We start from the raw sequence: 12,811 nt of genomic DNA, 5'->3' as shown, positions 1-12,811 counted from the left end.
ACAAACATATATTTGCTTATTCTAACAGTTGTCCCATCCCATCACTTATTCCTGACTTGAGAGTAAGAGCCCCAGTTAAGGTCTAGTGTTTGCTCCTTGCTTAGCTGTTCCAGTGTCTGCCACTGCATGCCATAAGTTTGCCATGTGTTACTCGTTACATGTGCATTGTCAGGAGACACATAGATGAGACACATGGCAAGGCGTTCCAAGACATCTTGATCACACACTTTCTAGATCATTAACAGGACACTGTGCATGGGAACAGTGAATCCTACTCACCATTTATACCAGGGGTGGCCACTTGGCTTCCTGAAGGCCTTTCCTCCCGGGGCAATTTTTATCTGCTCCCTGGGAAATTTTAATTATAGTCTGATAAAAACATGGCCCACAGCTTCATTTGTAAGAAAAAGAAAGCCATTTTCAAATTGTAAGCAGTCAGGAGAGATTCCACATTTTAATGTTGTTATTTCTCTGGAATGATACATTACTGAAGTATAACTGCTTAGCCAGCCTGGGCTTGTTGATTCACTTTCAAGTCGCTTTGAATTCTGATTCTCCCTTTAAATGTCTAAAACAAATGGCAAGCGGAAGAGAGTTCATAGGCTTTTAATTTCTAAGGGCCCAATCCTGTGCAGGTTTAGACAGAAAAATAGTCCTTCGTCTCCCAGCGTGCCCCAGCTAGCATTGCTGTCTGGGGCATGCTGGGAGTTGTAGGACTTTTTTCTGTCTAAACCTGCATAGTATTGTGCCCTAAACTGATTATGAAATAGGATTCCTGCCTAATGAGCCTGCCTTGACTGAGAAAAAAGACTGAACTATGCTCATCAAATGTAACTAAGGGCCTTTTCTCCCAAGCTTCCTTATGGTTGTGGCTTCATGGCTGTAGAAAATATTCTGATGCTACTTTTAGGTTTCTGCACAGGCTGTGCTAAGGACATAAGAAGAGCTGTGTTGGATCAGACCAAAGGCCCATCTAGTCCAGCATTCTGTTCCCACAGTGACCAATCAGTTGCCCCAATGGGAAGCCCACAAGTAGGACATGAGTGCAACAGCACCTGGATTGATAGGGGGCTTGTGACCTTCCTGGGATTGCTCAGCAGTTCCAGTTGTATGAACTGGCGTTTGCATGAGAGAGGCTGGCTCTACAGGAGCTGTGATTAGTGCAACCAGAACAGCTGGGATAACGGTTGTCATGAAGTCACTACTTGCAGTGACCTCATGGCCACTCTCAACATGAGGGCACCTCCTCACCATGCCAGCTGCGTCACATGCCTGTCAGCAGCCCTGCGTGCTTCCAAGGGCAATTGTGTTCCACCCTTAAAGGTGGCCTAAAAATAATTTTAAACACATTTTTAAAAGGGGAGGGGGGCTTAAAAGTGATTAACAAAGCGTATGTAAGCTGGTCACTTGGTAAGGATCTGCCCCCTCCCCCATGCATCTGCATTGCATCAGAATAATATGTGGGAGAAAAGGGAGTTGTAAAATTCTGTGTAAAACAATCCAATGTAAAATTCCATGTATTGTATTTACGTTTTTTTACATTTTACTTTTTTTTTACATTTTACTTTTTTTTTTACATTTTACATTTTTACATGTAATTTTTTTTTTACCATGTAAGATGTAAAAACTTCCATGTAAAAATTCCATGTGAAATAATATGTGGAAAAAGGGGAGTTGTAAATTGTACAAAGATACTGAAGCTGAAGCTCAAATATTTTGGCCACCTAATGAGAAGAAAAAACTCACTGGAAAAGACCCTGATGCTGGGAAAGATTGCAGGCAAAAGGAGAAGGGGACGGCAGAGGATGAGATGGCTAGATAGCATCACCGATGCAATGAATATGGACTTGAGCACACTCCAGGAGAGAGTGCAGGACAGGAAGGCCTGGCGTGCTATGGTCCATGGGGTCACGAAGAGTCGGACGCGACTGAACGACTGAACAACAACAAAATTGTACAAAAGGAGTTGTAAAATTTACAAGGGAGTTGTAAACATGGAAGAAAAAGGCAGTTGTAAAATTTACAAGAGAGTTGTAAACATGGAAGAAAAGGAAGTTGTGAAATTCTTTTTACCACTTAGTAGTGCATGCTGTCCCAAACTGGGGCCCTGCAGCTGTTTAGACTACAACTCCCAGCATTCCTGACCATTTACTGGGGTCATGGAAGCTGATGTTCAAAACATTTGGAGGGCACTAGGTTGGGAGAAGGCTGCAGTAGTGTCTGAGCCCAACACATACGACCCATCCAGATCAGTATTCTCAAAGTAAAATTTTCCCCAGCTGTATTTGTTTTATCCATTGTCATTTTTTTTTTTAAAGACAGTTTTGGAATGCTTTGTTTTATGGGCTGATATGCTTTGTATTGACAGAAGAGGAGCTGGCAACCCCACCACTGGACGGCATCATTCTTCCTGGCGTGACAAGACAGAGCATTTTGGACCTGGCACGCAAGTGGGTAAGTGTCTGCTGGGGCTTCCAAGTGGCAGTTTTGACATCTGTTTAGTAATAGCTATTAGTCTAAGGGCCCTTATCCAAACTCTCTGCTTTTAGGAACACCTTCAGAGCTGCTGCTGAAATGCTAAGTGACAAGCTATTCAGTGAACAGAAGGGAGTTTCCATTGCAAACTGGCTCCAGTGAGCACCAAATGTAATAAAATCACAGTCCTGTCAATCTGGCTCCTTCTATAAGGCCTTATGGGAATGTTCAGTTTCAGTTCTGAACTGAAAAGGAGGTTCTGGGGGGTATATGCTGAATTGCCAGCAGATTTACCTTTGAGTCCTGAGAATTTTTTTCAGAGATCGCAAAGAAGAGAAACGGGCTCTCAGGATGCAAAAATAAATGTATTGTAGGAAGCCTAATGCGTTTCAGCTTTTTATTTTTTATTTTTAGGCCTTCTTCAGGGGGTAAATAAAAATGTCTGCAGAATTTTTTTCAGCAAAAGACTGTCTCCTGTGTTACCAGTAGACTGACACAGGAGACAGTCTTTTGCTGAAAAAAATTCTGCAGACCTTTTTCTTTACCCCCTGAAGAAGGCCTAAAAATAAGAAAAAAGGCCGATACGCATTGGGCTTCCTACAATACATTTATTTTTGCATCCTGAAAACCCATTTCTGTTCTTTGCAATCTACTTTGGATGCTCACCACCTTCTGTTTTCTTGATTTTTTAAAATCTATTTTTATTTTATTTTTACAAATAAAATAAACACTACCAACAATATATTCAAAATCTTCAGTTTCCAGCATTTCAGTATTCTAGAAAAAGAAAAGAAAGGAAGGATAGCAAAAGAAGAAAAACAAAAAAAACCTAAAAACAGAATTATATTAAACTTCAATAAAGACAAACCAAATATCCAAACAGTTTTCTAGCACAGAAATAGAAGCAAACAATCCATTTCCATTAGCCATAAATTACTATTCAGTTAACACGTATTAATAAACATTAAAGGTTTAACCAGTAGGGAACAGCAACAACAATAATCCCATAGTGATATTAATAGTGATAATACTAATAAAAAGGGGAAAGAAGAGAAGTTTAAGAGAAAGACAAAAACAGGAACAAATAATTTGTATATTTTAAGTACTATCATATCCAAAAATAGATTTAAATGTGTACTCACACATACATCCACAAATATGCAGTTTATTACAATATAACATAAAAAAAGAGGAGGAAGAAGAAAAGAAATGCAAATATTTATCTTTGGCCTACTGCCTGACCAGTTATCAGCTAAAACCCAAACAACACTTCTAAAGAACAGTAAAAATGGCTAAGTTCCAACTCCAGAGGCTGAGAGAGTTGGTTCCCTGAATTTAATTTTAATACCAATTAAAAATGTTTCTGCAGCGTCAGGATCCAAGAATCTCTTCATCTGATCTTCAAAAAGAACACAAAATGTAGCCAGATATTTAATATGATATTGCAGGTTAATTTGCTTTGCCAAACTTCTTGCCTTGGCAAATTGCCTTCTTCTGTCAGCAATTTCTTTAGTGTAATCATGAAAGAGCATAATCTTGTCGTTTGCTGGTCCCCACAGGAGCTCACCTTGTTCTCTTGCCAAATGCATAAGGTAGTTTTTCGTGGAGACTCATGAAAATTGAACAATAACAGTCCCAGAACTCCCTTTAGTGCCACGCCTTGAACCAGGAACACGATATGCATGCTCAATATCAAATAAGAAATCAGATGGCAAAGCAAATAGCTCATGCAAAAATGTATCCATAAATTCCACCAAGCCTATATCAGTAGCCATGTCTTTAATACCAAGGATACATAGATTCGCTCTGCGTTTGAAGGCCTCCAATTGACAGATTCGAGCAGACAAAACATTATGGGACACTTTCATGGCCATTTCATGCGCAACAATCTGATTTTCAGGATCATTAACCTTCACTTCCATCTTTTGAAAAGAGAAGTTAATTAAATCCACAGCCCCCTGAAGGGTGGTTATTGCGTCCTGAATTGTTTCAGGTTTCTTTGACTGCTCTCGTAGCTGCAAAGACATAGTTTTTATCAAAGCAAGCAACTCCTCTTCATCTCAGGCTTTCTAGAAACCTTTGCAAGAGGAGCCATTGGGAGGGTAGGTGGTGTTTTCAAGCCTTTCCTTTTTTCCTTTGGTTCTGCCATCCCCCACTTTCCAAAGCACAACAAGCAAGTATAATTGCAGAAACAAGAACAACTAACTTACACAGATTTAATTACAAGTCCTCAGAAATTACTGGTAGTTTAAGTTCAGAGATGTTTTTGGAGCCGTTTGTCCTTGTGTCTCCTAATTCCTTAGAAGTTTCAAACAGTGTGCAGTGATGACACTCCGGTGTCTATTCTTAGATTTCGCCCCTCTGTTTCTTCACAAAAGCAACTGTTCTTCCAAGATTTCATCCAGATGGTACTGTACGCTTCCCCTTTTAATTCCAGGGGAAGATAAAAAGATTTCTCAACCTTTTCCCCGCTATTTGAGATAAGCAACCTGCAGAACTCTGCAAGTCACTGCCGGATGCCATGGCTCCAACCGGATGTCTCTGTTTTCTTGATTTTTTCCAGAGGTCATTGATTCGCACCCCTACCCTGATTACCTGAGATCAAGTGATTGAACTCAACACCTAGATCTCTCCTAAAGCTTCATCTGCAGTAGCTTGCAGTGGAGCCCCTTCTGCACAAGCCTTTGTATTGCAAAAACTGTTAATTGAGAACAATGCACTGCCAGATAGCTTTCTCGGTGCCCACTGAGGTGCCCTAGCCCTGCCACTTTTTTAAAAAAAATATTTTAACACATTTTCTTACCAGTAGCTGAGGTTGCTGTGAAATCAGTTTCTGTTGGTGCTGTAAACTGTGGTTCAAAGGAATTGTTTACTGTGTTGGGGCTCAAAACCCACCTCTGCCTTCTAATCAGTCTTTTGGGCAAGTTACTTATCCTTCGCCACGCTTCCCATGGCAGCCATTTTGTGGTGGTGCTCAGGAGAGTTTATCAAATTGCCAAATGTGCTGACAGCCCAAATAGGTTGCCTACCTCTGGCTTAGAAGCAAAGTAGCTTCTATCAAGCTGAGAGTCCTGCAAGACCTGGTCCCTGTTGGTCTGTCTGGCTTACTTTCACCTTGCCTGGGAAGGCTGTGCCCTGACTGACTCCAACTGTAAAGGCTGAAGGTGCCTTGAAACTGTCAGGGTGGGCTGTTGTTTAAGTCTTGTGGCTGGATAACATTTACGCTTTAGAGGAGATTTGTTCCTGCTATCTAGATTAAATTTTTTGTATTTCTCTTTTGTTAGGCCTTAGCATGAGTTATTAGTGGACTGTTCCATCTTAGTGTATATCTATTGTGAGCTGTTTAGCCTATTTATATGACTATTTAAATTTTGTTGGGACTTGTAATTGTTAATGAATTATCTAGAAATGGTACTGTATTGTATTACGCACATTTTTCTGACGTTGCTGTAAGCCTCTTTGAGCCCAGTTTGACTGTGCAAAAGCAGTAAACAAATAAACAGATGAGGAGGATGAAGTATGTCAAGAACAAATCCTGCCAGATGAATCTGATACAATTTTTTGATCAAGTAACCTCCCTTGTGGACTGTGGGAATGCTGTAGACATAATATACCTCAACTTCAGCAAAGCTTTCGACAAAGTGCCCCATGATATCCTGATTAGCAAACTAGCTCAAAGTGGGCTAGATGAAACAACGATCCAGTGGATCCACAATTGGCTACAGAATTGGACTCAAAGAGTGCTTATCAGTGGGATCTTCTCAAACTGGGGAGAGGTAACAAGCGGGTTACTGCGTGACTAAGGCCTGGGCACAGTGCTCTTCAACATTGTTATTAATGACTTGGAGGAGGAGGAGGTGCAGGGAATGCTGATCAAATTTGCAGATGACACAAAATTGGGCAGGATAGCTAATACTTTGGAAGACAGAAACAAAATTCAAAGTGATATTGATAGACTGGAGCACCGGGCAGAAAGCAACAGAATGATATTTCATAGGGATAAATGCCAAGTTCTGCACCTAGGAAAAAGAAACCAAGTGCACAGTTACAAGATGGGGGATACGTGGCTCAACAACACTACAAGCAAGAAAGATCTTGGAATTGTTGTAGATCACAAGCTGAATATGAGCCAACAATGTGATGTGGCTGCAAAAAAGACAAATGCCATTTTGGGCTGCATTAATAGAAGCATAGCTTCCAAATCCTGGGAAGTACTAGTTCCCCTGTACTCAGCACTGGTTAGGCCTCATCTGGAGTACTGTGTCCAGTTCTGGGCACCACACTTTAAGAAGGATGCAGACAAACTGGAGAGGGTTCAGAGGAGGGCAACAAAGATGATCAGGGGACTGGAAACAAAGCCTTATGAAGAGAGACTGAAAGAAGTGGGCATGTTTAGCCTTGAGAAGGGAAGATTGAGGGGAGATATGATAGCCCTTTTCAAGTCCTTGAAAGGTTGTCACAGAGAGGAAGGCCAGGATCTCTTCTCGATCATCCCAGAGTGCAGGACACGGAAGAATGGGTTCAAGTTACAGGAAGCCAGAAATATGACAATGGAACCAATTCCCTAGGGAGGTGGTGGGCTCTCCCACACTGGAGGCATTCAAGACGAGGCTGGACAGCCACCTGTCAGGGGTGGACTGACTTGGATTCCTGCATTGAGCAGGGGGTTGAGCTCGATGGCCTTGTAGGCCCCTTCCAACCCTACTATTCTATGATTCTATGCATTACAGTACAAGCATGTGTAAAGAAGCCGTGATGGGTTCTTCTTTGCAAAACACCCGAAGAAGGGGTGCTGTGCAGTGGGGAAAAGAGTATGTGACCCTTCCCCTGCCAGTCACTTTCTCCTTAAAATTCCCCGCCCTCCTCAATTTCTTTTATCCCCGTAGGGTCCCAGATTATGCAAGGCAAACATGGGCCCAAAACGCTAGTGGTGTGTGTGTGTGTGTGTGTGTGTGGTGGTGGTGGTGGGTTAAATACTGCCCTGCCTGTTCACCACTACAAAGTACTCCTGCTAAGGGTGCTAAGGGATTCAGTGCAGTGGTGAACAACTCATGGGCCTCAAGATACTTTGGCTTACAACTCCCATCAGTCCTAGCTGATGTAGAGGGCTGTAGGCCAAAACATCTGGAAGGACACAAGTTGCCCATTCTATTGCATATGGCTGCAGTCTAATAATGTGCCTTGAGATCCTCATCAGAGGCTCTTCTGTGGGTTTGCCCAACATCTGAGGCCTTTTTAGTGGTGGCATCCTGGCTTTGGAATGCTTTCCACGGAGACGCTCACCTGGTGTCCACATTGAAGCCAGGTGAAGACCTTGATATTTTCCCAGGCATTTAAATATTTGTTGATCTGTTTTACTCAGATTATTTTGATATTATTTTTATGCTGCTTTTATAATTTGTGGGTTTTTAATGTATTTAGCTATTATTTTTTATGTATTTATCTGTTTTATGGTGTGTTTAATTCTTTAGTATAAACTGCTCTGATAATATGGTTGAAGAGCAGAGCATAAAACAGTCAACTTGCTGATGTTTTATTCGGTATTATTTATTTAGTACATTTATATCCCACCTTTTCTTCAAGGAGCTTCCTCCCTCCCCCCTCATTTTATCTTCACAACAACCCTGTGAAGTAGGTTGGGCTGCAAGATAGATACTGGCCCAAGGTCAGGCAGTATTTTACTTGGTATGTTTTTGTTGTTAGCCACCTCGAGGACCATTTGGTGGAAAGGTGGAACACAAATTTAACAAATAAACAACTGTGTAGCTTGCCCCTTTAACTGTAGCTTGACTATATAAGAAGACTGTTTGCTTTTCAAACAAAGCAAATGGGAATTTAATTTCATTCTATGTCTGTCTACCTTTTGCAGGGAGAATTTAAAGTGTCGGAGCGATACATTACCATGAGTGATCTGAGAGCTGCCTTGAAGGAAAACAGAGTGAAAGAAATGTTTGGTGCTGGAACAGCTTGTGTCGTGTGTCCTGTTTCTACAATATTATACCTGGGCAAGGTGAGGACAAAACTACTGTGCAGCAAAGTAAAGCTGTTACCACCACTGGAGATTTCTTAGTGACATCCATCAAGGTATTCCTTAAGCAACTTTGGAAGATCTCTAGTAAAACACTGTTGGAGGAAGCAATCCTATGGCTGCTAGTCAGTGGCTGGACGGCCATAGGTTATCCAGTTTTCCAGGAACCGACCCTGCAGCCCGCACTCTGAGATCAGTTTGTGGAGAACTAACAGCCCCGTCCTCTGCACTCACAAGAGGCACTCAGAACAGCCAAAACGGGGCGGTCCAGGGGGTGTTCCAGGGCGAGGAGGGTGGAAATGCCGACACGACACATCCTATGTGTTGTCTGGCAGCTTCCTCCCCTGCTCCGTCCTCCTGCAGCTAGACAGCTGAAATTGGCTGACTAGCCAGAAATGCAGGGCAGGAGAAGCACGGTGGGAACGATCCCCTCTGTGCTTCTCTTGCCCTGCATTGGATAGGCGGTTGCCTCCAAGTTTGGAGGCGGCCGCCTATCTGCATAGGATTGTGCCCTTAACCTTATATATTTGACCAGTGGGCCCTATTTATCTCATTAGAATGTCACGGATTACCAAAGTTCCTCAGCTTTCCACTAATAATGGCCATGAAACATGGCTAAATAACATATTTAAGAATTCTTTCAGGAACACCATCCAACGTTGCTGTTGAATCACAGTGGGGCAGGGTCTAACTTATTGGATATAGCTGTGGAGAGTTTTCTTTTGACTCTAGTTGTGAGCTCCTGGTAAGCAGCTTTGACACAGGAACTACTTTGTCCAGTTGCAAGGCATGATGGATCTTGGAAGCTTGTGGGATGAACTGTGTATATTGAAGGCTTGTAAATAACTGGCGTGTCTCTGGGAAAATTAGGATTGCCTCCGGCTTCGGCTATTGGGTGGTATAGGAATGAAACAAACAAACATAGGAAGCTGCTTTATACCAAGCCAGACTATAGGTAGTAGCCAATGTTAGTCCTACATAGAGTAGACTCATTGAAACAAATAGGGCCTAAATTGGTCATGACTTACTTACATCCCATTCATTTCAATGGGTCTACTCTATGTAAGACTAACATTGGATACTACCCTATTTGCCCATCTAACCCAACACTGACTGGCAGCATCTTTCCTGGGTCTTAGGCAGGCAAGGGTCTTTCCCATTATGTGCTACCTTTTTAACTGTAGCTTACAGTGGCTGTACCTTAGCGGCAGAGCACGTGCTTTGCATGCAGAAGGTCCCAGAATCGATCCTCAGCTTCTTTTTGGAACTGCCTATATTGCAGTTGTAATGGACCTTAAACGTTTTTTATGAAAGGACGATAAACGTAATTTGAAGTCATCATGTCTAAAAGGGAGCAGGGCGAGACAGAGAACTTCACTTTTCTATTGCTGATTGATTACTGTTTTCTCCCTTGTTTTTCAGCCTTTGCACCTTTGATGGACCACAGGAACTAGACATTTTCTGAATAGCTTTATATAATTTCACTCTTTTCCCCCTCTTAGAATTTGCATATTCCAACCATGGAGAATGGACCACAAATAGCTACCCGTTTCCTGAACCAGCTGAGTGATATCCAAGTAAGGGTCTCCCTTCTTTTCAATGATAACTGTGCAAGAGAAAGTTGGCTGAGTAGCGCCATTCCTTTCCAGGATCCCGATCCAAGTGGAATACATGGAGTGCTGCTAGTTCAAACATGCCGTTCGTAACGTGATGGCCACCAACTTGGACGGCCTTAAAAGGGGATTCCACAAATTTGTGGAAGATGAAGCTATTAATGTCTGCTAGTCCTGATAGCTAGATATTATCTCCAGTGCCTCTCAGTGCCAGTTGCTGGTGAACATGAGTGGGAGGGCGCTGTTGTGCTCCTTATGGGTTTCCCATAAATATCTGGTTGGCCACCGTGGGAACAGAATGCTGGACTAGATAGGTTTTTGGTCTGATGCAGCACGGCTCCTCTTATGGGCCCATACGATCTCAACATGCATACTTGTGGAGTTGCAACGTAAGAAGAGCCCTGCTGGATCAGACCAAGGCTCCATCTCGCCCAGCATTCTGTTCACACAGTGGCCAACGAGCTGTTGCTGGGAAACCTACAAGCAGGACATGAGTAGAGCAGTTCCCTCCTGCCCATTCTCCCCAGCAACTGGTATACATAGGCTTACTGCCTCTGATACTGGAGATAGTTGTTTTAACATACCCTACTTCTTCTGCGTGTGGGAATCTGTCATATCAGAGGGAAGGCATAGCAGGAAACTATCCTGACACGACAGCTTCCCATCTGTAGGGAGATTTTGATATAGAGGTTCTGTCAAAGAAGGATTCCCTCCCCTGTGTGTGTTTGGTCCTTTGAGGACTCCTGGCTTATTGTTCCTCTCTTAAGATGCTTAGGACTTTGGCCCTATTTAAAGGTGATTCTGAGTCTGTAAGAAAAGCCCATACAGTGTCCCATCGTGTGCCTGTTGCTTGCAACAGAAGCTGGAGGTTGGTGCATTTTTGTCTCCATGGCCACCATTGGTCGAGCAAGGCAACAGTAACAAGAAGGCTGGGAGAAGACTCTACATCACTGCTTCCCAGCGCCTCCAAGAGCCACCAGCAATCCAAGATCCTCTAATACAGGGGGTGGGACATCAGTCCTGGGGGCCAAATCCGGCCCTCCAAGGTTCCCTAGATGGCCACGACCTTTCCCCTGGCCCCACGCCCTTTCCCCAACCACCAATGGTTCCCCAGCTTTTGTGCACTTTCCCCCCTCATTCTAAAATAGTTGAAACACTTCTCCTAAAGGCTTAGTTACAGTAGGGGTGCACGAAAGTCACTTACCTGGTCTCGCAGCTTTTTGCAGTGGGGGGGAGGCACTTCGCTGCTCCCCCCGTGAAGTTCAGGCCGGGGGGGGGGGGGGGAGGCTTCCTGCCTTGCCCGGCCAAAATTCAGGCCAGGGAGGAGGCGCCTTGCCTTGCCCGGCCACGAAATTAAAAGTAAAAAAACACAAAAAAACGCCCCTGTGATAGGCTACGTGACGATTTACGTAGCCTATCACGGCTAGATCTGCAAAGTCAGCCATGATAGGCTACGTTAATCGTCACGTAGCCTATCACGGGTGACTTTAAAAAAAAAAAAGCATGTATGCAAATGGCGGCCCCCATAGGGAGCCGCCATTCGCGTTCCTTATTTGGTCGCTGTAGTCTACGTAAAGATTACGTAGACTACAGCGACCAAATAAGGAACGCGAATGGCGGCTCCCTATGGGGGCCACCATTTGCGTACCCGCTTTTTTTTTTTTTTCAAAGTCACCCGTGATAGGCTACGTGACGATTTACGTAGCCTATCACGGCTGACTTTGCAGATCTAGCCGTGATAGGCTACGTTAATCGTCACGTAGTCTATCACGGGGGCGTTTATTTTTTTTAAAAAAACTTTTGAGTTCGCAGCCGGGCAAGGCGAGGCGCCTCCTCCCCGGCCTCAATTTCGGCCGGGCGAGGCGGGAAGCCTCCCCCCCGGCCTGAACTTCGCGGGGGGAGCAGCGAAGCGCCTCCCCCCCACCGTGAAAAACTTCGAGGACAGGTGAGTTTCGTCCACCCCTAGTTGTAGCTAGGGATGTACGAAAGGGACTGAGCTTGTCCTGCAGCTTTTTTCGCGGTGGGGGGGAGGCACTTCGCCTTTTTCCCCCCGAAGTTCATGCAAGCGGGGGTGTCTTCCCGCCTCGCCCGGCTGAAATTCAGGCCGGGGGGGAGGCTTCCCGCCTCGCCCCCAGCCGAAATTTAGGCCGGGGAGAAGCGCCCCATCTCCCCGGCCGCGAACTTCAACAGAAAAGTAAAACAAAAACAAAAAACGCCCCGTGGTAGGCTATGTGACGATTAACGTAGCCTATCACTGCTAGATCTGCAAAGTCAGCTGTGATAGGTACGTTAATCGTCACGTAGCCTATCACGGGTGACTTAAAAAAAAAAAAAAGCGCGTACGCAAATGGCAGCCCCCATAGGGAGCCGCCATTCGCGTTCCTTATTTGGTCGCTGTAGTCTGTGTAAATCTTTACGTAGACTACGGCGAAAATAAGGGCAATGCAAATAGCGTTGCCCTTATTTTCGCTGTAGTCTACGTAAGATTTACGTAGACTACAGCGACCAAATAAGGAACGCGAATGGCGGCTCCCTATGGGGGCCGCCATTAGCCGTATGCGCTTTTTTTTTTTTAAGTCACCCGTGATAGGCTATGTGACGATTTACATAGCCTATTACGGCTGATTTTGCAGATCTAGCCATGATAGGCTACGTTAATCGTCACGTAGCCTATCACGGGGGCGTTTTTTTTTTT

The 12,811-nt window shown here is 44.1% G+C and overlaps 1 protein-coding gene across 3 annotated transcripts in view; it reads left to right on the top strand.

Moving 5' to 3' along the window:
• Window positions 1-12,811, top strand: part of BCAT1 (branched chain amino acid transaminase 1) — a 109,767-nt gene that overhangs the window by 83,455 nt on the left and 13,501 nt on the right. For all 3 annotated transcript variants that reach the window (XM_084809165.1, XM_084809167.1, XM_084809166.1), the window contains 3 exons: window positions 2,369-2,454; window positions 8,345-8,485; window positions 10,006-10,080. In XM_084809165.1, coding sequence (XP_084665291.1) covers window positions 2,369-2,454; window positions 8,345-8,485; window positions 10,006-10,080 — 302 coding nt within the window. The remainder of the gene's footprint in view (window positions 1-2,368; window positions 2,455-8,344; window positions 8,486-10,005; window positions 10,081-12,811) is intronic.

The sequence above is a fragment of the Heloderma suspectum genome, chromosome 7 (genome assembly GCF_057233095.1).
Source record: "Heloderma suspectum isolate Gila_16-S chromosome 7, 16-S_ref, whole genome shotgun sequence".
NCBI classification, from domain to species: domain Eukaryota; kingdom Metazoa; phylum Chordata; class Lepidosauria; order Squamata; family Helodermatidae; genus Heloderma; species Heloderma suspectum.
This window is presented reverse-complemented; position numbering and strand designations above follow the sequence as displayed.